Source organism: Ipomoea triloba, chromosome 9 (assembly GCF_003576645.1).
Source record: "Ipomoea triloba cultivar NCNSP0323 chromosome 9, ASM357664v1".
NCBI lineage: Eukaryota > Viridiplantae > Streptophyta > Magnoliopsida > Solanales > Convolvulaceae > Ipomoea > Ipomoea triloba.
In genome coordinates this window covers 4,059,769-4,082,907 of record NC_044924.1, presented here as the reverse complement: position 1 = coordinate 4,082,907, position 23,139 = coordinate 4,059,769, and the positions used below count along the sequence as shown (strand labels likewise).

Below are 23,139 nucleotides of genomic sequence, written 5' to 3'. Positions count from 1 at the left end.
GTAATATAGTTTAGAACATGCCGTGCTCCCATGTTTTTTTGTTTTGTTAAATTTAAATAATAACAATTTCAATTTGAATAATTCCCAATCCGCCCATGTTTCAAAATTTTGGAGGTCTGAATATAGATACGTATATATAACAGTTGGAGAGTCAGCTAAGTTATCGCCAAAAATATATACAAAGTTAAATTTCAGAAATTTCTAAAATCATTTTGCGTAAAACAAATATTAGTATAAAATATAGCAAGCTAGAAGATTAGTACGTACTACCTGAACATCATATTATAAATTAAAATTCAAGCAAGCTTTAACTTTTCTAATACATTAAGTTTCTCATATTAGAGAAGACTAATTCTAAACTCCTAAAATTCTACCTAAGGACATTGACAGTGGTAACTCATGAGTCATTCTATCCACTTTCAACTATATAATAATAAGCGTCACCCTGCAGACCTTCATGCTGTGTAACACTAAGCTTGAAAATGGTGTCTCTTCCGATTGCCACTACCACCACCCTCCATTGCAGCAATAGCTCTCCTTCGTCCTCATTCGTTCAAAGAACGCCGCACGTTTCTATAAATAGAAAGAGCCCGTCTCGTCTGCACGTGTCATGCAACGCCCGAAAAGATGACAACCAGTCGTCGTCTTCGAATTCTTCTCTCGGCAAGTTTGACAGGAGAAATGTGTTGATTGGGCTTGGGGGATTATATGGTGCGGCGAGTCTAGCCAATCCGTTCGCCTTCGCGGCGCCCGTTAACCCGGACTTTTATAAATGTGGCCCGGCGGACTTGCCAGAAGGCGCCGAGGCGGTAAACTGTTGCCCTCCGACCGCCCCAAAGATCATCGACTTCGAGCTTCCTCCACCGCCTGCCACCATGCGTGTCAGACCTGCGGCTCATTTGGCAGATAGTAAGTGAATATTTTATTATGAGAAAATAAGAGAGCTTAAATAATAAGAGGCTAATTTTAATAAAGCCAGACAAATAAAACTAAACAAACTGAACTAATATACAATACTCTACAGACAAGGCGTACATGGAGAAGTTTACCAGAGCTATTGATCTGATGAAAGCGCTCCCCGCGGACGATCCCCGGAATTTCATGCAACAAGCTAATATCCACTGCGCTTACTGCGACGGCGCGTATGATCAACTCGGGTTCCCCGACCTGGAGCTTCAAGTTCACTTCTCGTGGCTGTTTATGCCCTTTCACCGATGCTATTTATACTTCTTCGAGAGAATTCTGGGGAAACTGATCGACGATCCCACCTTCGCCATCCCGTTTTGGAACTGGGATAACCCCGCCGGCATGCAAATCCCGGCCATTTACACCGACCGGAACTCGCCGCTCTACGACCCTTTACGCGACGCGAAGCATCAGCCGCCGAACATTATTGATTTGGACTACAACGGAACGGATTCCAACGTTAGCAATGAGCAACAGTTTTCTCAGAATCTTACTATAATGTATCGACAAACGGTGTCGCTTGGACGGACGGCCAGTACTTTTCATGGAAGCCCGTACCGAGCCGGCGATGGACCGTACCCCGGCCTGGGTTCCCTGGAGGACATCCCACACAACACGGTTCATATATGGACCGGGGATCGAACCCAGCCCAACGTAGAGAACATGGGGAGCTTTTACTCCGCCGCAAGGGACCCGTTATTCTACGGCCATCATTCTAACGTCGACAGAATATGGAGCATATGGAAAACCATCGGCGGCCGCCGCCAAGATTTCACCGACCGGGATTGGCTTGAAGCGTCGTTCCTGTTTTACGACGAAAACGCACAATTGGTGCGCATTAAGGTCAGTGACATTAAATTTATTCGTGCTTTTTCTAGTTATAATATCTATTGGCTAAAGATCTTGTGGTTCAGTGATCAATATGTTTTGAGAAAGTAGTTAAAAGATACTACTATAATAGAGTTAATAGTATTAAAAAAAATTATAATATGTATTGCATTTTCATTTTCTTTTAAAATTCTTCTATTTTACTATATATGAAAACGCACAATTGGTTTGCGTTAAGGTGAGGGATTGTTTGGACTCAAGAAATCTAGGGTATGTCTATCAAGACGTGGCCACTCCATGGCTCAACTCTCGCCCCACGCCGCGGCACTCTCGGATTCTGAGCAAAGCAAAGAAGCTGGTGGAGGCCAAGGCGGCGGACGCGGCGCCGGCGCCGGAGGATGTTTTTCCGGCGACGCTTGAGAAAGCGGTGAGAGTGATGGTGAGAAGGCCTAACAGGAAGCGAAGCAAGAAGCAGAAGGAGGAAATAGAAGAGATTCTGGTGATCGAAGGAATCGAGTTGGACAGGGATGTTTTCGCAAAGTTTGACGTTCTGATCAACGACGAACACGATGAGGCTAAGGTTACGGCGCAGAACACGGAGTTCGCTGGAAGCTTCGTGAACGTGCCGCATCGACGACACCATAAGCAGGAGAAGAAGATGAAGATGAAGACGAAGCTGAGATTGGCCATAACTGAGGTGCTAGAGGACTTGGATTGTGAAGACGATGAACACTTGTTGGTAACTTTGGTTCCAAGGAGAGGGTCTGGTGCTATGAAGATTGGTGGTGTCAAGATTGTTCTTGAGGATTGATATGCACTAGTATAGACAACGCTTTTAACGTTGATTGTTTAGTACTTAGGTCAATTAAAATTCAAAGTCAATCTAGTACATGTTGTATATAAATTATACGAGCTTGGTCCTAAAAACCAAGACCGTATTTATTTTTTATTTTTTAAAAATATAATACGATGTGGGTTATAATGCTCTCATATGTTATTAACTAATTAATTATATTTGTGTTTACTACACAAATAATAAGCCATTTCATCTTGTTTATATGTGTACGTTTAATGATGCATTTGATCTTGGTTAAATATATACCCTTTTTTTTTTCATTATATTTCAATCTTTATGAATAACAATAAAATATAGGGCAAAAACTTGTGTTAGACTGTATTACGGATTTTTGTCTGTGCGACGAGTCAAATCAAGATCACGTCATCTTAATAATGTTAAATTTAGTATTATTATTTTTACTCAATCCAATAGCAATACACTATATATCTTTTTATGAGTCATTGGAGTCAATACCGCCCCATTACTTCATGTCACTAGACCATACGATCATTAACCGTTTATAGTTTATTATTATTGTACGTGATTATGGAGCCTAAATATATTTAATAATACTATGTAACTAGTTAAGTACATACAGATAAATATGATTTTTAAAAACGTATTTACAAATAAAACAAAAATGCATTAAAGAATTATGGACTCATTGAAGGTGTTGACGATGATTGGCGCAATTGGTTAACATTTTGTTCAACTCAATAAGTTATCACCTTTTATTTATTATTTTTTTTAGACCACTTCATAATTCATATGTACCAAATTTGAGGTATTAATTAGCCCAAGTCTTACGTACTCTTACTTGGTACTTTGACTAATATTATATTGTTCTAAGTTGCTTTTTCCCCCTCTTTATTTGTTAATGTATTATTAAATAAAATGGGCTAATTCTTAACTAAACTATTGAAGTTTTGAAAAATGAATATATATAACCAAACAATTACGGAATACTTTTTTCTTCTCTTTTATTAGATCAATGACCAACCAAATTGACATCCTATAAGTTTTCTTTGATTTTGCCAATATGATATCAAAACATGTCCTTCACAAATCCCCTCGGGTTACACGGTATCACTTCTTCACGCATCTGTAGTATTCAACGCATGCAACAATTAAGGGCTTCTTGGTGCGGTTTATCTTTTATGTGTAATTTGTAGGTTATTACATATAGAAATTAAATTTACTGATAAATCTCATTAGAAAAATTCTATGCGATGGATTTGACCAAAAGAGTATGTATTAACAAAAATCAAATTCGTCACCTTTAGGTACGACTGTAGGAGAATTATGTTCTATTGTTGTTACACCTAGAACCATTGTTGTTTTATATGTTGCTTGTCTGACTTTACTGCATTCTTATTAGTACTTTTCGTGTATTTCGTGCTTATCTAATGAATCATTCATAATGTTACGGTGTTACCTTCAGCTGGATATGATGATGATATGTACATTAGTAGCAATTCTGTCTGTGATTCAACTTCTTTGGTTCACCAAATCTTATATCTGGGGCTTGAAAAGTTGGAGTTGGCCTACTATACATATTTATTCTTTTATATGTTATCATTTAATTTTTTTTTTAGTAATATTAACTATATTAATTACGGTATAATATCATTTATTTAATTGTATTATTAGAGATATTTATTTATTAATTAGTTAAAATTACTTATTATATTTTAAAATTGTATGTAATAAGGGTTAAATATGTCACTGAATCACAGATTAGGAAACTACAATTATGTTATCTAACTTTAAGTTTAATTGTTTGATTTTGAATTGTTTAAGAGTCAGGTGGGGGTGGGGGTTGTTCTTGTTTTTGTTTTTTCTTTTAAATTTTAAATTATTAAAATGTATGTGTTTAAATTAAAAATTACTTTTTTAAAAGGTTACTACATACTACATTATCCAACAATTGATATTATAGGTCACTTTAGATTTTTTTTTTTTTTTTTGAAAGCATAGGTCACTTTAGATTTAACTGCAATGATTTTAGATTATTCAGGGATTCAATTGTAATTTTTTAAAATTATTTTGTAGACTTGTTTGTAGTTTAATGGATTATTTAATTTTTATTTCTAATTGTAATATGCAGGTTATTTAACCTTAAAAAGAAGTGGACTCGTTATCAAGTAATCTTGTGAGTTGATATCAAATCCTCTTTTTATATATATGTAGGCAAAAATGGTGAAACCAAAATGATACACGAAGAAATTTACAAATATTAAAAAAATAATAATATGTAGTTGCAAATACTCCATATATTTTCCTTAAATATGCCTCATCTTTATAAGGAGAAAACACACCTAAAACTAGAAAATACTCACCTTTAGGTGCTACATTTCATGTATGAGCTGGAATTGAAGCCCATCTTATAAAGCCCCAGATAAATACGGCAAATTATTATATGGACCATGGTCTACATAGTGCTATGTGGATCATAATAAAATGTACATTTTTAATATACTAAAAGTACATTATTCATGTGATGAATGTACATTATACAAAATAATGTACTTTCTCTGAATATAATGTACATTTTTAATACATTAAAAGTACATTATTTATGTACTGAATGTACATTATTTGATAGTATGATTTACACAGTTCTATGAACCATGGTCCACACAATAATGATTGCACTATACCCCTAGTAATGCTGGGGTTAAACCAAAATGGAAACACAATAATGATTGCACTATACCCCTAGTAATGCTGGGGTTAAACCAAAATGGAAACACAAGTAGTGTATATATGCCTAGCTATATCACATGCATGCTCAAGAAGCAGTGAAAATGAATGCGTCAGCTAGCTAGGCTCCTCCTGAGTGTGTGTCTCAAACACGACAGTGATTCTTTGGTACGCGAATTGAAGGGTGGGCAGAAACATAAGAATATGTATGTTTAAGGTTATTGAGGTTCCGTCTCGATCTCACGAGCCACTTCTCTTGTCAATTTGTCTGCACGGTCGTCATGTCCACCGGCGAATGTATAAACTCTGTATGCAAACTGGAAGGCCTTCCAAAGTAGCTTCCCGGCTGATTCCTTCTGCTGGCCTCCTCTGCAGGGTGAGCTTATTGAACCTTCTGCCACCTCCCTTTCCTTGCCTTCTCTCGTCTCCTAAACCAATAAGCATCAGGAGGTTACGTTCAATGGCCTAATTGTATTTTAAGGTTATGTTCATTGGTCAATAGTCCTAAATTTTAGAGTTAGGGTTGTAAATTTTATCAGACTAGAAAATGTTGATGAGTTTTACAACTTGATAGGACTGACCTAAAACCAGACGGACTGACCCGATTCACATTCCTACAATTATATACAGTGTTGCAAAAATCACGTCTAGGCGCCGATTAATCTCCACCTAGCCGCTAGGCGCCGGTCAACCGCCTAGCGTATCACCTTAAATGGTGGTCTAGGCGGCTGGCCCGCTAGGCGACCACCTAAGCTCCACCTAGGCCGCCTAACCACTGCCTAGTCTGCACCGCCTAGTCCGCTTAGGCTCTGACCGCCTAGGCCTCCTAGACACCGACTAGACTGCCTAGTAGAAATTAACTATTGCTTTTTTTTTTTAATAGGTTATTTCACTCAAAACAACATTATTTTTTAATGGGTTATGTTTGGTGGCCAACCGCCCAAAATTTTAGGGTTAGGGTTATAAATTTTAATAGAAAAAGTTGATGAGTTTTATAACTTGATAGGACTGACCTGAGACTAAACAGACTCCGATTCACATCCCTAGAATTATATATAAAGATTGTGAATATGTTTTTTGCTAATGCATGCATGCATGCACGTATGTATATATGTATATACCTTGAGTGCTAGCTCCATGCAGTTTGATGAAACATCCACCATCAACTCTTTTATGCGTACGAGGATGGAGAATTCAAAAGTGATTTTATGGTTTGCAAGTTTCTTGGCTTCTTCATCTTTGGTCTGTTCTAGCTTCTCCAAATCCAGCTTTATCTGGAAAAAGAAAGTTATTAATCCATGGAGATGAAGACGACATGAAGCCAATTATGGCTTTACCTTGCTGAAATAATCCTCAGCTTTCTGAAGAAGTTGATTGACAGGGGAGACTATTGGCCAATTCTGCAGCGTAGAGGCTATGGCATCTAGCTTGGAATGCAGTGTTGAAGCCATCCTCAATGCCTCAAGCTTTTTTGTGGGAAAATCTTCAAATCTTGCTAGCACCTGTGCTGGGAAAGGTTAAAAACTGCAATTATAATTAAAATGGTATTGAGGATTATATATATTGGATGCATGGGAGTAATATAATGTATAGTTGAAGGAATTAAAATGTGTGTTGACCTGAGATTCATCGGTTAGTTTTTCTAGGTGGGATTCCACATGTTTGTGGAATTTAATGAGCTCAGACATGTCTGATGTCTGGAAAGTTGTTATAGATGTTTTCAACTCCATGATTGCTGTGGCATGGTTCTTAACATCCTCTTGAATCTGTTGGAAATATGCTGACCTGACAAATGTAGAAGAGTTCAAGAACAAGAAGAACCAAATACAGATCGAAATGGACAATCAGACTGTTAGTTGGTTTGATAATTACAAGATTACAAGTTTAATTCCCAGCATCAGCAACCTGTCAGCTATGAGCAACCTAAATAGTTAACTATGATTAATTTAAGTTGATTTATGATCTTTTGTTGGCTAAGATCAACAGACTGAGTTTAATTGACTTTACCTTTTTGTCATCTCTGCTAGAGCATCAGCCATTCCCTGTTTGCCTCCAGATCCTGAACCAACATTACCCTTTCTCCCAGATTTGCCGTCTAAACTGGAACCTTCAATTTTTCCCTTGAGAAGTCGGTAAAGATTCCCCATTTGCGAGGATCTCTTCAATTTAGTAGGTTTCTTGGTGAGTAGGTTTCTGGCGGCAGGCGATCCAGGAGGCGGAGGAGGTGCTGAACCTCCTTTTGCCATTGGCGATGGCGGCGGAGCTGGCGGCGTCGCCATGTTACGACACGGCGGAGGAGGAGGCGGCGGCGCCGGCGGCGGTGGCATTACCACTTTCACTGCAGAATTATCCAGTTTTTCCTCAGTCTTGGCTTCTTCTTCTTCTTCTTCGATGAATTGGCTGTTTGTATTGGCAATCCGAATCACATAATTGGATTCCTGAGTGGCTACATGAGGGAGCATTTGGAACGAGAGGCGCTTTAAATCAATGGGTTTAAGTTTCCCCATTGCTTCAACTCTGAGTGGCATAAAAAAGGACGAGGAAGAATGAGCCTTTATACCCGTGTTTGGAATCTCAGGGAGCACTGAAGTTGGGGTGTTTGGGGAAGAAGAAACAGGGTATATCCAATCCGAACAAGAATCAGACAAAGCTTCCTCCTCGGATTCATTCGACGAATCGCTGTCATCATTTTCATCTGAGAGATCTGACATATCGAACACCCTTTCACTCGCTACCTTAACAATCTCTTCCAGCAATCCCAGTGCTAAATCACAAAACTTATGATCATCAATGCCAAAAGAAAACTTAATCTTGGTTTAAGGAGATTGGATATATACAACGTAACATTACCATATAGTTCCATGTTGTTGGGATTGGGATCACGTTTGAACAGATCATCTCTGCATTTATCCATCCATTCATCATCGTGTGTCCACATTTCCCCAATTGATTTGAGAGCATCACAGAAGAAATTCAGTGCCTGCACCTTGAAACTCCCATGTTGATCAAATGGCAAAAAGTTTTTACCATATATAGAATTTGGATCAAATGAGAACTACCCTTTCTGTGAGAACTGCGAACTATCTATTGTGCATCTTGAGTATGCATTCTCAGATAATCGATTGTGCATCTGGAAACATACATTCTTGTAATTACGGTTGTGTATCATGTAATGTTCTGTAATTACACTTGTGCTGTAATGTCTGATTGTACAACTCGCAGTTCTCACAAGAGGGAGTTCACATTTGATCTGCCTCAAAATATATATATATATATATATATATATATAACAAAACCTGGTGCATTTGTGCTTCTTCAATCTCTGACTCTCTAATTCTTGGCTTGATGGAAGGATACAGTTTGTACAGATCCTTCAGGGTCAACACCAACAACTGCAAAATGTCGCAATCATGAAGCAGAACGATGAGTTCTGTCCCAACTAAAAGGTTAAACTGACGATGAGTATAATGAAGATACCTGGTTTACAGAAGCAGAGCCAATGCAAGGAGATAAATCCAGCAAGTCTCTGAAGGTAAGAACCTTGTTCCTAAGCTCTGTCATGATTATGAAGTTGGCTGCCACAGGCGACATGCGAAATTTGGAGCCCTTAACCTTTCTGCTACTCTTTTTCGACACAACTTTTGTTGTCTTCTCCAAAAACACATCCTCGGCCTGTCAAAATGCGTTTCCCATCATATATAACACAAATGAGACAGCTAGGAATGTAATTAAGATATAATACCTCTTTGGCAGCAGAAAACCTGGTAGGAATCATGAGTTGAGCCCCACCACATAAAACCTCAGCTCTCATGACCAATCTGGAAAAAAATTTTCAAACCCCAACAAGAGAATTAAAAATCTGGGTAGGCAAAATTAATTAATCAAAATAATGTTTTTCTCAAACCTGGTCAACTTTCTTGGGGTTCTGGGTCAAACATTGCTGATTAATTCAAGAGACGAAGGATTGCATTTGCAGGCAGGGAAATGATTATTATAGTAATTACAGGTAGAGAAATTAGGGATTATGATAAGCTGATTAAACGTGAACATTTAAATTTATAATGATAATATATAAATTTCTTGACAGCGAGAAAAGCCAGAAAAATTAATAATTTTTCTGATGAACGTGCAACCCATTGATGCATATCTCTGGGAAGGGGTTTTTGTTTAAAACTTTGTTTTGTCTGACTCTTGAATATGGATATGGGACACCTCTTCTTCTTCTTCTTCTTCCCCTTCAACCCTAACTTTCTCTACATTGTTCCCATAAGGCCAAAAGAGGGAGGGGAAAATCAAGGAAAGAGAGCCAAATTACAGAAATGAGTTCAGTGCTTCTTTTAGGACAAAGCCGTGTATGTAGGCGCTTGTTTTTCGCGGGTTTAATGTTTTTCTTTTCTCATAATCACTATTTTTCTTTTCTATTACGTTTATTTTCATTATATATACTAGCTCTAGTATGTTCCAATTATTATACCATGGACCACAGTTCATATTGCATAGTGAATCTTGATACCAAAATTATGTATCTTTCATTAGTACATTCTGTATTTACAATTAACAGTGTATGTACATGTAAACAAATAACTTAATAATTAATTACTGACACAGGATAATTACAGATAATGTGTCAACTACAGATACAGAATTTAGAGATTATTTTTGGACCAAAATTTACAATACAAAATAGACCTTGATCTATGGTATAATTTGCCGTTCTGCACCCCAAGAAGATATGTAGTACAGGTTAAAATTCATACGGAGTATTATATATTGAAATATATAATTTGAAAATGTAATAGTATAACACATAACAAATCTGCATTCAGTTTATATAACATATATTTTTTACAGTTTATATAATTAGAACTTTTAGCTCAAATGGGCTCCATCACCTGATCTAGGCAGAATCAATAATCCTAGCCCATGAATCCTTTTATTTAGGCCCAACACATAACATTGGTCATTTACCGACTATTTACTGCTGCTTGGGCCTATAATGCGACATGGAAATTATGTGGGGCCATTAGTCCAACATTTTGTTACGGCAATGGCCCATTTTTGTTGATACACTCGTTGTATATGTATATTGTAAAATGAACTTGTAGTGGAATAAAAATGATAATTTAATATTGGAGTTAATTCCAGCAAAGGTCCTCCAACTATTGTGATTTTCCAAATTTGGTACTCGTCTTTTAATTTGAATTAATTAAACCCTTGACTATCAAAAACGTTCCACCATTAGTCCTTCTGTCAATCTAAGGTTAGTTTGCCGTTTAAATAAGGGGTAAAATAGACGTTTCATGTACTTAGTTTCTTCTTCCTCCTCTCTGTCATTCGTTACTCTCCAGCAAGGTAACAACTGGATCTCTAGATACCTGTGTCATTGTATATGAAGTGAGCAAGCCACAGAACTACGATCAAGGGAGCTCATTTGGATGGGGTATATGGACTATATCTCTCTGGGATGACTACAATATTGTAAGTTCGGGGGAGGATGATTGTGTCTGCATATGGACTCTAACCCCACAATGATTGTGTGATTATGGTTCAAAGTGTTGAAAAATTGTTTGCAAGGCAAAACACCACTGCAAACAAACTACAAAACAAAAAAAATGTTTAGAATCTGCCTCAACAACAATATTTAATCATTCCATCATCATTCTTACCTCAACAACAACACCATCAAGTTCGCCGGAGAATCTGCCTCGTCGCCGTCGAACTCTTGCCGTAAGCCACTGTCGTCAGCTGTCTTGCTGCTATTGTTCTGCTCACGTTGCTGCTGTTGGCCGGATGTTGTTTTGCCGGAATCCATGGAGGTTCCATGCTCGCTGCGACTACTATCTTCGCCGGAGTATATTCACCGGCGCGAAGAGAGAGAACAGTAGAGATGCCGGCGGTGGTGGCGAAGGGTTGTTTGTTGCTGCTTGAGTCACCGCGGATGCCCACCGTTGGATCACTGTCGGAACTACTGTCGTTATCGTCGGTCAACCTGCAACTCTAACAACCACCTCTCGTCAGAACTATGACAAACCCACGGCATTGGAATGAAATATTCATGTTCTTGAAAAGATTTTTTTTTGTTTGCTTTTTTATTTTACATCTAATATATGTTTTTTCTTTTTAATTTCATTCTATTACATGAGTATTGTTTCTTGTTTGGTTCTAGCACTCTTAGGCCATTGGAACTAAATGGAAGAAGAGACCTAACATATGAATGGACGATTTTACCCCTGCTTTTAACGTCTAAATTCACGGAAGGGCTAATGGTGGAACGTTTTTGATAGTCAAGGGTTTAATTCGTCCAAATTAAAAGACGAGGACCAAATTTGGAAAATCACAATAGTCGGAGGACCTTTGCTGGAATTAACTCTTTAATATTGCTATAATGAACTTATTCTGTGTATAGAATGAAAATGTACAGTAGAGATATAAAACATAATTAAAATGATAGGTCAACGTTAATATAATGAAAATAGTTTGTATGAAAACTTAAACTAAAGCACAACTCATACCAGGGTCAACACTACTGCATAAGAGAAAATATCATTTTTAGTCCCTCAACTATAATACATGTATCAATTTTGGTCCTTGACTATTAAAAGTTTCAAATTAAGTCCATGACTATTCAATTTGTATCACTTTTGGTCCTTGACTATTAACATTTTCAAATTAGGTGCATGACTATTCATTTTGTATCACATATGGTCCTGCCGTTAAATTTTTCGGCCAAATTTTCGGCGAAGTCATCGGGGGTTACCGGCGTTTTCTATTTTTTTTATTACTTTTTTTTTATTTTTAAGGTTTTTTTATTTAAAAGTTACGGAGTATTAAAATAATTTTTAAAATAAAAATTAAATAAATTAGTCAGTCACCGGTGACTTCGCCGGAAATTTGGCCGGAAAATTTAACGGCAAGACCAAATGTGATATAAAATGAATAGTCATGCACCTAATTTAAAAATGTTAATAGTCAATGACCAAATGTGATACCAATTGAATAGTCATGCACCTAATTTTAATTTTTAATAGTCAATGACCAAAATTGATACATATATTATAGTTGAGGGACTAAAAATGATATTTAACCTACTACATAACCCATGATCTACAATAAAATTTGGCCTCAGTAAATTACTATAGTAACCATAACCGGTTAGTACCCTAACCATAGTTACCCGATGCCTTTCTTATTCTCAACTTTATTCTATAAAAATGATAACTTCTTAATGGCTTAATCACTTGGATAAAATTATATTTTGAATTACTAGGGGATCAAGCATCATAAATGTATAAATGGGAGATTATGACCTCTCATTCTTTGGATTCTTAAAGATAGCCCACGCACACAAAATTAAAACTTTTATGTTAACTCTTAGTTAAATGATTTTAATTTGTGATAAATATCAACAATCATAATAATCATGTTTTAAAATGTGATGCATATGAATATTGAAAAGTAGTGCAATGGAATAATACCAAACAGGATTACGTGCCGTTCACGTGCTGAGAACTTTAAATATGTAAGGTGTGGGGCTGCTATTAATTTGAGAGGCAATTTCCACATAACATCCTCTTACAAATTGTTATTCTATTTTAAGGGAAAGTATACAACACTTATCTAAAAGTGATTTCACTTTACACCTTATTCAATAAAAGACTATAATAGACAATAAAGAGATAAATTAGAATTGTCTAAAATTCAATTCAACTAGAATTGCCTATACTCTTCCCTACTTGTCATCTTTAATATTTATCCGTAGCCCGTATAGACAGCTCAACTGATCACATGGGTGAAGTTTGAGAGGAAAGACCAGAAATCGAGTCTCACTAGCGTCAGTAAAGGGCTCCAATTATTATTATTTAATAAGACCGAGGGAATACTATTTAATTTCACGAAACGACAACCAAAAGGTGAAGCTTCCATAGTTCCATCAGCAGCCCATGAAATCACGAGTACATTTTAAATAAAGGTCAAGAATCAAAATATTTTGGAACAACAAGACAATGGGTTCCAGACAATATTAAATAGTAAGGTTGGATGGTTCAACATGGACTTGGAATTTGGAATTGTACATATATATCCAATAACAAGAATATGATTCACGAAATCACGTCGTGATTATACGGAAGTGGGACCAAAGAGGTAGCCTCTATTCTACTATAAATACCTCATACCTCTTTAACCTATCGACCACAAAACTAAAACAGCCTATTTAGTCTATCATACAAATCATTACATTCTTGTTTACAACAATTCAAGAAAAATGGCCAACTTCCCAGTTATCAACATGGAAAAGCTTAATGGCGTTGAGAGAGGAGACGCCATGGAGCTCATCAAAGATGCCTGCGAGAATTGGGGTTTCTTTGAGGTATATATCTGCATGCATATATATATAGATCAATTATTAGAATATGTGAATTATGGAAAGAGCTGAGAATTAACATTGTTGCTTGTTTTAATATAATGTAGTTGGTGAATCATGGGATTCCTCATGAAGTAATGGACAACATTGAGAAATTGACCAAGGAGCATTACAAGAAGGTGATGGAACAAAGGTTTAAGGATTTGGTGGCAAGCAAGGGTTTGGAAGGTGTACAAGCCGAGGTTACGGATATGGATTGGGAGAGCACTTTCTTCTTGCGCCACCTTCCAGTTTCCACCATTTCACAAGTCCCTGATCTCGACGACAATTACAGGGAGGCAATGAGAGACTTTGCCAAAAGATTAGAAAAATTAGCCGAGGAGCTTCTAGACTTGCTTTGCGAGAACCTCGGACTGGAAAAAGGGTACTTAAAAAAGGCCTTTTATGGATCCACAGCTCCAAATTTCGGCACCAAAGTGAGCAACTATCCACCCTGCCCCAAACCCGACTTGATCAAGGGTCTCCGGGCCCACACCGACGCCGGCGGCATAATCCTCCTCTTCCAAGACGACAAAGTCAGCGGTCTCCAGCTACTGAAAGACGGGCAATGGGTGGACGTTCCTCCCATGCGCCACTCCATCGTTGTAAACCTCGGGGACCAACTCGAGGTAATCACCAACGGTAAATATAAGAGCGTGGAACATAGAGTGATTGCACAAACAAACGGGGCTAGGATGTCCCTAGCTTCCTTCTACAATCCGGCAAGCGATGCAGTCATCCACCCAGCGCCCGCTCTGGTGGAGAAAGTGGTTGATGAAGAGAAAGTGTACCCAAAATTTGTGTTTGACGATTACATGAAGTTATATGCGGGCTTGAAGTTCCAGCCAAAGGAGCCCAGGTTCCAAGCCATGAAGGCTGCCCAGAAAGCTTAGAGATATACAAGCAAAGACTATGAATAAGTGGAGATTAGACCGGCTGGTGTCATTATTCTATATTTGTTTTTAATAATTGATGAATAAACTAGGTCGTAGTCACAAGGACAGGACCACATTAATTCTCATACTAGTGAAGCATTCTTATCTAGCTTATAGATATCAATGTAATACTATAGTATAGCGAAATTCTATAATGTCAAGAAATAAAAAGAAAAAACAGTGTTTTTTTTTTTTAATAAATAACTACCATTTTATTTACAAAAATGCAACCCTACTAAATCGCACTAAGAAGATAATGTGTGATAGATTTGTCCAAATTTATGACTTTTAAATATACAAAATTTCATTTTGGTCTAGATTTATAGGTATAAGTTCATTTTTAGTCTTTTTCTTTTCAAAACATTCTCACATTTGTCCTAGTATTATTACGGCATGATCATTTTTGTCATCTGTCAATAAAATCATTTAAATGGCATTAAATACAATAATATTTTGGTCTATTCAGTTCTAACTTCTAAGTGTTAAGTCTTTTTATTTTTTGGTCCTAAATTTATGTCTCATTCAATTTTTAGATATTCACTTTGTTACGCTTTTCAGGACATATATAGCTAATTATTGATGCATGCATACAGTCAGGTGGTCAACATATTGAAAGGCAACTATAAGTGCCCCTAGGATTCGTGAGTTGGTTGGTTAATTACGAAGACAAGGCTAATCATTGTACGTCTGGATACAAATCAATCTATCACTATATCTTAACATGTTAATTTGTTAAAAACATGAAACTATATATGCCAACTTCTTAACATTTCAAACACAGTAAGACTAAATTCAAACATGTTATTTTCGTATTCGATTTCATTTAATATATAAAAGTTTGTCAAGTCTAATATAATTATGTCGGACTAATGATCTAAGGCAAAAACTTGTGTGACTTTGTTGGTGAGACGAGTCGAATCAAGATCAAATGTAATACTTATACTAAAAAATGTAATACTAATAAGAAATAAAATGTTTATTACTTATATGAGAAAATATAATACTTTTGAAGAAAAATGTAATACTTTCTACATTTTGATTTAAAAGTATTACATTTTGTTCTTTTAAGTAACAAACACTTGTCAACATTACTTATAAGATAAAATATAATACTTTTGATTAAAAAAATGTAAAAGTATTATGGAGTGACAAATACTTTACTTCTAATTAGTATTACATTTTTAATATACGTATTATATTTTCATATTGAACTGACCCGATCAGTATCATGAATAAGGATCTGTGATATGGCTTCAAACAAGTGTTACACATTACCAATTAGACACCAACACATTTAAGGTGGAAATGCAACGGTTGTCTTAAAACTTTTGCGATAAATATTACTTAAATGACTTAATCTGTCATAAATATCACACACACAATTAATTATTATTATTATTATTATTACTATTATTAATCATCAGGCGACGATGAAGAATATAATTGAAGTTTTGCTTCCAATCAGCCGTCCAACGAAAACACGTGTATGCACATAAGTACATTACATTTTAAAGGTCAATATTGGGGTTAAACATTCAACAATCAACATGAACTTAAAAAAGAAGAGTTGGACCCACTAAGAAGAAATATGTGGCTCAAGAATTGAGTCAGTGGGACCCAACAGGTCAACAGGGTACCTCTATTCTACTATAAATACGTGCTACCCCTTCACCTGTCCATCGCAAATTAAAGCAAAGCACATCTATCTTCTTATTCACATTCACTCACTCCGCACGCACTAGCTACGTACTTAATTAGTCTCTTGCGCATCGAAAACACTTGTAAGTTTACAAAAGTTGAAGAAATGGCAAGCTTCCCAGTTATCAACATGGAAAAGCTTAACGACGTTGAGAGAGGAGAAACCATGGAGATCATCAAAGATGCCTGCGAGAATTGGGGGTTCTTTGAGGTATTTCTTCTATATACATACATTACTATATATACACCATTATAGATTAGTAATTATGTTTGTATGCAAGGGTTTAGCTCACTGGTCCAGCAAATAGTATTTGGGAGATCAATGTTCAAAATTTGGCAACAGTGTGAGAATTATGTCCAAGGTGGACAGATTTCTTGTGGGCAATAGCATATGGTCTTTGTCTGTTAAATCATTAAATTATCATGATTTATATTCTCTCATATGCTCTGTCAATGGCATAATTATGTACATGGAATTAATTAATGACGTGGTTTTATTTTAATGTAGTTGGTGAACCATGGGATTCCGCATGAAGTAATGGACAACATAGAGAAACTGACCAAGGATCATTACAAGAAGGTGATGGAACAGAGGTTTAAGGATTTGGTGGCAAGCAAGGGATTGGAAGGTGTACAAGCCGAGGTTACAGATATGGATTGGGAAAGCACTTTCTTCTTGCGCCACCTTCCCGTTTCCACCATTTCACAAGTCCCTGATCTTGATCACAATTACAGGGAGGCAATGAGAGATTTCGCCAAAAGATTAGAGAAACTAGCAGAAGAGCTTCTAGACTTACTCTGCGAGAACCTTGGACTAGAAAAAGGATACTTGAAAGAGGCGTTTTATGGATCCACCGCTCCAAATTTTGGCACCAAAGTGAGCAACTATCCACCATACCCAAAACCTGATTTGATCAAGGGTCTCCGAGCCCACACCGACGCCGGCGGCATAATCCTCCTCTTCCAAGACGACAAAGTTAGCGGCCTCCAGCTACTGAAAGACGGGGAATGGGTGGACGTTCCTCCCATGCGCCACTCCATCGTCATAAACCTGGGCGACCAAATCGAGGTAATCACCAATGGTAAATATAAGAGCGTGGAACACAGAGTGATTGCGCAGACCAATGGCGCTAGAATGTCCATAGCTTCCTTCTACAACCCAGCAAATGATGCGCTCATCCACCCAGCATCCGCTCTGGTGGAGAAAGAGGCAGATGAAGAGAAAGTGTACCCGAGATTCGTGTTTGACGATTACATGAAGTTATATGCAGGCTTGAAGTTCCAGCCAAAAGAGCCAAGGTTCCAAGCCATGAAGGCCTTCCAGAAAGCATAGAAATATACATTAATTAATTACTTATACAAAATTAATAAATAAACTAGTTGTATTTTCAAAAAAAAAATAATAAATAAACTAGTTCTTCATTACAACAAGTCATCATCTAATAAAGCGTTTTACTTTTACTTGTAATTGTTGTTAAAAAAATAAATGACCTTATGTTATTACAAATTACAACTTTACTTAATTATGGGTGGAACTCTATTTAAATTGTTTTAAGAATGAAAAATAAAATCAAGTATACCTCTTTCATTTTAACATATCATTTAATCAGAAATTACTATTCTATATATTGAAGAATATATGTAGAGTGGGATGAACTAAGTTGAGAATTTAACTTATATATATTTTATTTTTTTTATTGTTTGTTAATGATTACTAAAATATTGTTATATTCATCATGTAAAAAAAATTATATATTATAATTAATAATTTTCATATTAAGAAAAAAAAACCTCTTAACTAAGTTGATCTAATATTAAACATTCATTTGTTAATCGATTTGAATTAAAGATAGGAATAATGACATATATATGATATCTAGGATTTGTTAGTTAAAATTTAGTTATTTGTCGTGGGTTAGTTAATTCGTATAACGACAAGGCATTTCTTCTCAGCTAAAAAAAATATTTCATATGCAAGACTGGTTTTTAAATCCAGGTGGAGTAGAGTACGTGGCCTTTATTTCATGAAAATTGAATCAAATAATTAACTAGCTAATGGTCTATACACACACACTATGTCGAGGTGGCCCACAAGGTTAGGATAGGCAAATTATTATGTGGACAAAAAAAAGTATTTTTAATATATTAAAAATATACTCCGTATTATTTATGTGTATTCAATATACATTGTACAAACAAAATAATATATTTTTAGTACTTAAATAAGAGTTTTACTACATATATTCTTAAATTATACTCTCTCACTCTTATTTCTTGACGTGACAAATAATAATATGATATTTTCATCATATTGGTCCTAGAAAAAGTGTTACATTAAGATTTCTTAGAGGAAATAGAAGTTGGGAGTAAAAAGTGAGAGTCCATGCATATAATATTTTCTCTCAAATAATGTTCTTTCCCTGAATTAATAAAAGGTACAATTTTAATATACTAAAGGTATATTATTTGTGTACTGAATGTACATTATTTGATAGTAAAAAAAATATGTACTTTTGACACTCGAATAATATACTTTTTATTTATGGTTCATACAATAATATTTCAAATTATTATGTGAAACATAGTACACACAGTACTATGTAGACCATAAAAAAGTATATTTTTAATATATTAAAAGTACATTAGTTGTGTACTGAATGTACATTATACAAAATAATGTACTTTTAGTACTCAAATAATGTATTTTTTCTGAATACAAGGTTTATTTTTAATATATTAAAAATACATTATTTGTGTACTGAATGTAAATTATTTAATAGTGTACAAAATAATTATTTTTAATATTCAAATAATGTATGTGCATAGTATTTTATGTACACAAATAGTGTAATTTTTATTTATAATCCATACAATTAATAATGATTGCTTAGGATAATTGGGGTATTTACATTAAATTAAAGCTTCCTTGTACATTGCTTTCATGAATACTTAATCGGTGCACTTCTAATAACATCTTTAACGAAACAAATTAAAACAACAATATTCAATTTTTTTCGATAATGTTACCCTCATGATTGCGAAATTAAAATCTCTTAAATGTCTCCATGACTTAGATAGCAAAAGCTATATGTGACAAGTGCATTATATTGTGCATCAAGGTTCATCACGCAATGTAGATCTTGCCTTCATTGAGATTCGAGTGGACACCAGGTGCATTGTACTAGACCACAAGGTCTTTGACATATATGCATTATATTTAATAACATTTATTCTGTATTATATTTATAATGTGTATTTTATATGTAGTACATAAACTAATTAACACTAATCTGTAGATACATTATATATATTTCTATCCACTATAGGTTTATAATCTTCCTTCAATATGAGTTCATATAAAAACATAGCTTAATATATATATAATTACCCATACTACAATTCCATCATGCACTATATTGGTTATATTTGTTGTATAGTATATCATCGAGCACAAATATAAAGGGTATGGTAAGAATATAATATATATACAAATACCACTATTATTTGTATAGGCCGGAGTTTTGCATTGAATATTTTTAATATATATATTTTAAAGCAATGCATACATTACATTACATTTTATTTTCTAACATTATTGCATGCAAATTAATTATTGTACGTCCATTGATAGGTACGTAGAAGCTAAGGCATAATGTAAACATATTACTAAAATATATATAAAATAAATCCAACATTTAAGTTCTAGCTTTATTATTGTAGGCTGCATAGTCTGATAACTCTTTCGATCTTACTATCCCATTCAGGCCATCCTGCAGCTAGAGTAGCTGAGCAGAGTCGACATTGATTGTAGAAAACATGGACATGATTTGCTTCTGGAGGATGGGTAGACAGTGAGTGTCACTGTAGTTGTACATCATTGGCACCATTCTTGTAATATTTAAGCAAGCTTTCCTAAAAGATGCTGGAATTGAAGTTGGAGATAAGCACTGTTTGTTTAGGAGCTTCCACTGTTCTGAAACCATATTGATAACGTGTTGTTTTCCATCACTTAATGAAACACCTTGGTTTTCTTTAATGTAGTACTCTACATATGACGCATCATTTCCATCTTGCTTCTCACCCTGAGATATGTATATTCCATTCATAAAAATCCATCCATCCAATGTCACAAACAACATTAACAATACAATATATATAATTATAGGTTGCGGACAATTCAATTCAACTAGCTAGCTAGATTTACCTGAGTGGCGTCAAGGTCATCTAAGAGGCGAAGAATTGCTCCCACTGAAGTTATAATGTCTTCAATATCTGTGGTTCCCGTGGATGCACCGTGGCCTTGCAGGAAGAAGCACATAATGAGAACCATGGGGACTCCGGTAGTGATAATCCCAATCTGCAAGTACTCATCAGCCGTCGGGGAATTCCCAGTAACAAACCACTTTGCTTCTGTTATATAAGCATCGCACAAACTTGTCCACTGTGACAATAATAGCCGTTAGCGGGTGTTAGTCCAAACGTGTAAATTACCGTATGTTGAGTTTTAATATTATACATTAACTGAACATTGTTCACTATTTATACCGCTTTTTTAAGATGGTCAATTGGATTCCAGCCATACTTGTCCAAAACAAAGTTGCAAATATCATTAGTTGTGTCAAATAGTACACCCAAGCATATCTTCATATAATCCGGTAATTCTTCGGCCACAGATATTTCCCATCTATACAAATACACATTATAATTAATAAATTACGCTCATGTTTTCTTAAAAGTAAATATATATTTAATACACTATCAATACTTAACATATATGCTATATAACTAACTATATATGAAACATAAAATATTTTCTCCCAATTTAATTGAATTGCAAATGAAGGAAAGTGAAGAGATGAATATTATCTACCTCTTAATGGCATCTACAAACTGAATGGTTTGATCAAATGTGCCATAAACATCAATAATGTCATCAATAAGGTATACAAGGGAAATTGGCTTGGTTAGCACTACCCTTTCTCTTGACATGGAAGGATCAAGGGTGAGTGCCAATGTCCAGATGTACCATTTCAGCTGTTGATTTTTTGCCAACTCATCCATTACCCTAAGCCCTTTCCACCATCTACAATTTTCATTGGTAGTTAGATTAAATGACCTAACACACATATAGATTTACAATCAAATGAGACAACATTTTCTTGTGAGACTGTGAGACACAATGTGAATGCACATAGTTTAGAGTGTCGGCACTTAGCCCAACATGACTTACATAAGTGCACACAGTTTAGTGTGTGTTCATTCGTAAAGTAGACTATGTACATTCACGTTGTCTCACAATCTGATGGGATGATGTTGTCTCATATGAAGTCAACCCTATATATATATATATATATATATATATATATATATATATATATATATATAATCCTATTCATGTGAGAACCAATCATATCAGATAAAACAAAAAAATATTACTCAAAATTCATAGTAAACTCACAGGAGAATTTGGCGAAATTCTTCTTGATAAAGTGATTGGGTTATGCTATATTCCATAGTTGCCAAATTTACCAAGCTAGCTTCCCATGCATTTTCAAATCTCATATTTTCAATAATGGTTTTGGCTGTGAACCTGGGCAAGCTCTTATGATGGGGATATTGCAATGTTTTCTGAACTAAGATGGCTTGACAATCATCAAGACAGGTCATGTTTGCCATCAAAGACTCTCTACTAAACCTTTCAGCTTCTTCAAGAATATCTTCTCCTTGTATGGCAAGATGAGATGCTTCATGCAACGCCATCAACCCCTTAATATCTTTGCTTATTAGCTCTTCCTTAAACTTCCCTTCTTCATCAGTGAACTTGGTGAAAACATCTTTTCACGGATAAAAAAATTGTTATGTTAAATACGATATTTAATTCTGTAAACAATAATTTTGGGTGTCAGCTATTACCTGAGGAGATAGGGTAACCTTCTTGCCTAAATAATCTAAAGCGAAGTGAAATATCGTGAAGATCAGCAGTTTCATCAAAAAGAAATTTGGTTTTGTGATATTGTCGATGCAAAATTGCCTCGATAAGCTCTTGGAAATGGTAGTCTATGCCCAGGCGTTGCATCACATCTATCATGGGTAGCACTAGCAAACCATCTTCTTGGCATTGGTATAGTAAACTTTGCCCTTCCTCGATTCCCCCTTCCCATTTGAGCTCAAACTCATCCTTGCAGATTGATGCTTTCATCTTCCCCTAACTGAAGAAACTTTAAATTAGCAAATGGTTGTTTAATTTTAAAGAGTAATGTTCAAATAGGCCATTGAACTACAGACAATAATACAATTAGGACATCAACTTTAAAAAATAATAAGAAGTAAAAAGTATAGTATTTAAAAACATGAAGGCTAAATAACTACGAAAATTAATACATTGAGTTCGCTAATAATTGGCAATGGAAAAGTATCGGCGTGTAGTGACTATGAAGAGTGGTAACTTTTGAGAAGAACAGTATTGATGCATGTGAAGATAGGGTGTTAATTAAGGGCTACAAATCTCATTTATAGGTATACTTTAACTAATTAATTAGTTCCTTCCCTTCAAAACACTCTTTGCATTAATTATCACTAAAAAAACAATTAAAAATTAGACGGTAAGTACTTTGTCATTTGATGGTATCGCTCTAGCCCTTTCTAAGGAAAGGTCAGATCGAGGTTTGAGTCAAATCATAACGCACTTTGTTAACTATATATATATATATATATATATATATATATATATATATATATATATCTTTTAAAATGTGCTCAAATAAATAACA

General features: G+C 35.3%; 6 protein-coding genes across 6 annotated transcripts; 3 read left to right on the top strand and 3 right to left on the bottom strand.

Annotated features, from left to right (window-relative positions):
* Nucleotides 1-329: 329 nt before the first annotated feature.
* Nucleotides 330-2,781, top strand: LOC116028913 (polyphenol oxidase, chloroplastic-like). Its single transcript, XM_031270769.1, has 3 exons — nt 330-909; nt 1,025-1,809; nt 2,033-2,781. The coding sequence occupies exons 1-3, from the start codon at nt 483-485 to the stop codon at nt 2,603-2,605; spliced, it is 1,785 nt and encodes a 594-aa protein (XP_031126629.1). The 5' UTR covers nt 330-482; the 3' UTR covers nt 2,606-2,781.
* Nucleotides 2,782-5,337: 2,556 nt separating this feature from the next.
* LOC116030711 (uncharacterized protein At4g04980-like) lies at nt 5,338-9,557 on the bottom strand. The gene is made up of 10 exons (XM_031273024.1): nt 9,240-9,557; nt 9,078-9,153; nt 8,813-9,007; nt 8,632-8,727; nt 8,186-8,315; nt 7,343-8,099; nt 6,955-7,120; nt 6,673-6,837; nt 6,457-6,609; nt 5,338-5,763 (listed from the first exon to the last, which is right to left on the bottom strand). Exons 2-10 carry the CDS (start codon nt 9,144-9,146, stop codon nt 5,554-5,556), a joined length of 1,941 nt encoding a protein of 646 aa, XP_031128884.1. The 5' UTR covers nt 9,147-9,153; nt 9,240-9,557; the 3' UTR covers nt 5,338-5,553.
* A 3,976-nt stretch (nt 9,558-13,533) lies between these two features.
* LOC116028433 (1-aminocyclopropane-1-carboxylate oxidase 3-like) lies at nt 13,534-14,872 on the top strand. The gene is made up of 2 exons (XM_031270149.1): nt 13,534-13,703; nt 13,805-14,872. The coding sequence occupies exons 1-2, from the start codon at nt 13,599-13,601 to the stop codon at nt 14,627-14,629; spliced, it is 930 nt and encodes a 309-aa protein (XP_031126009.1). The 5' UTR covers nt 13,534-13,598; the 3' UTR covers nt 14,630-14,872.
* Nucleotides 14,873-16,402: 1,530 nt separating this feature from the next.
* LOC116030409 (1-aminocyclopropane-1-carboxylate oxidase 3-like) lies at nt 16,403-17,876 on the top strand. Its single transcript, XM_031272653.1, has 2 exons — nt 16,403-16,580; nt 16,878-17,876. Exons 1-2 carry the CDS (start codon nt 16,476-16,478, stop codon nt 17,700-17,702), a joined length of 930 nt encoding a protein of 309 aa, XP_031128513.1. The 5' UTR covers nt 16,403-16,475; the 3' UTR covers nt 17,703-17,876.
* A 2,233-nt stretch (nt 17,877-20,109) lies between these two features.
* On the bottom strand, nt 20,110-20,782 carry LOC116028722 (probable terpene synthase 4). Its single transcript, XM_031270528.1, has 2 exons — nt 20,574-20,782; nt 20,110-20,451 (listed from the first exon to the last, which is right to left on the bottom strand). Exons 1-2 carry the CDS (start codon nt 20,697-20,699, stop codon nt 20,146-20,148), a joined length of 432 nt encoding a protein of 143 aa, XP_031126388.1. The 5' UTR covers nt 20,700-20,782; the 3' UTR covers nt 20,110-20,145.
* A 1,041-nt stretch (nt 20,783-21,823) lies between these two features.
* Nucleotides 21,824-22,568, bottom strand: LOC116029143 ((3S,6E)-nerolidol synthase 2, chloroplastic/mitochondrial-like). The gene is made up of 2 exons (XM_031271046.1): nt 22,283-22,568; nt 21,824-22,203 (listed from the first exon to the last, which is right to left on the bottom strand). The coding sequence occupies exons 1-2, from the start codon at nt 22,566-22,568 to the stop codon at nt 21,824-21,826; spliced, it is 666 nt and encodes a 221-aa protein (XP_031126906.1).
* Between the last annotated feature and the right edge of the window lie 571 nt (nt 22,569-23,139).

Bases quoted from the DNA above. Each gene is read 5' to 3' on its own strand.
- LOC116028913 (XM_031270769.1), top strand. From the start codon at position 483: ATGGTGTCTCTTCCGATTGCCACTACCACCACCCTCCATTGCAGCAAT. The intron at 910-1,024 runs GTAAGTGAATAT...AATACTCTACAG, and splicing joins TGCGGCTCATTTGGCAGATA to ACAAGGCGTACATGGAGAAG. The intron at 1,810-2,032 runs GTCAGTGACATT...GTTTGCGTTAAG, and splicing joins CACAATTGGTGCGCATTAAG to GTGAGGGATTGTTTGGACTC.
- LOC116030711 (XM_031273024.1), bottom strand. From the start codon at position 9,146: ATGAGAGCTGAGGTTTTATGTGGTGGGGCTCAACTCATGATTCCTACC. The intron at 6,838-6,954 runs GTCAACACACAT...TTCCCAGCACAG, and splicing joins AACTAACCGATGAATCTCAG to GTGCTAGCAAGATTTGAAGA. The intron at 5,764-6,456 runs GTATATACATAT...TTATTGGTTTAG, and splicing joins GCATGGAGCTAGCACTCAAG to GAGACGAGAGAAGGCAAGGA.
- LOC116028433 (XM_031270149.1), top strand. From the start codon at position 13,599: ATGGCCAACTTCCCAGTTATCAACATGGAAAAGCTTAATGGCGTTGAG. The intron at 13,704-13,804 runs GTATATATCTGC...AATATAATGTAG, and splicing joins AGAATTGGGGTTTCTTTGAG to TTGGTGAATCATGGGATTCC.
- LOC116030409 (XM_031272653.1), top strand. From the start codon at position 16,476: ATGGCAAGCTTCCCAGTTATCAACATGGAAAAGCTTAACGACGTTGAG. The intron at 16,581-16,877 runs GTATTTCTTCTA...ATTTTAATGTAG, and splicing joins AGAATTGGGGGTTCTTTGAG to TTGGTGAACCATGGGATTCC.
- LOC116028722 (XM_031270528.1), bottom strand. From the start codon at position 20,699: ATGGTTCTCATTATGTGCTTCTTCCTGCAAGGCCACGGTGCATCCACG. The intron at 20,452-20,573 runs GTAAATCTAGCT...TACATATCTCAG, and splicing joins ATGACCTTGACGCCACTCAG to GGTGAGAAGCAAGATGGAAA.
- LOC116029143 (XM_031271046.1), bottom strand. From the start codon at position 22,568: ATGAAAGCATCAATCTGCAAGGATGAGTTTGAGCTCAAATGGGAAGGG. The intron at 22,204-22,282 runs GTAATAGCTGAC...ATCCGTGAAAAG, and splicing joins AGGTTACCCTATCTCCTCAG to ATGTTTTCACCAAGTTCACT.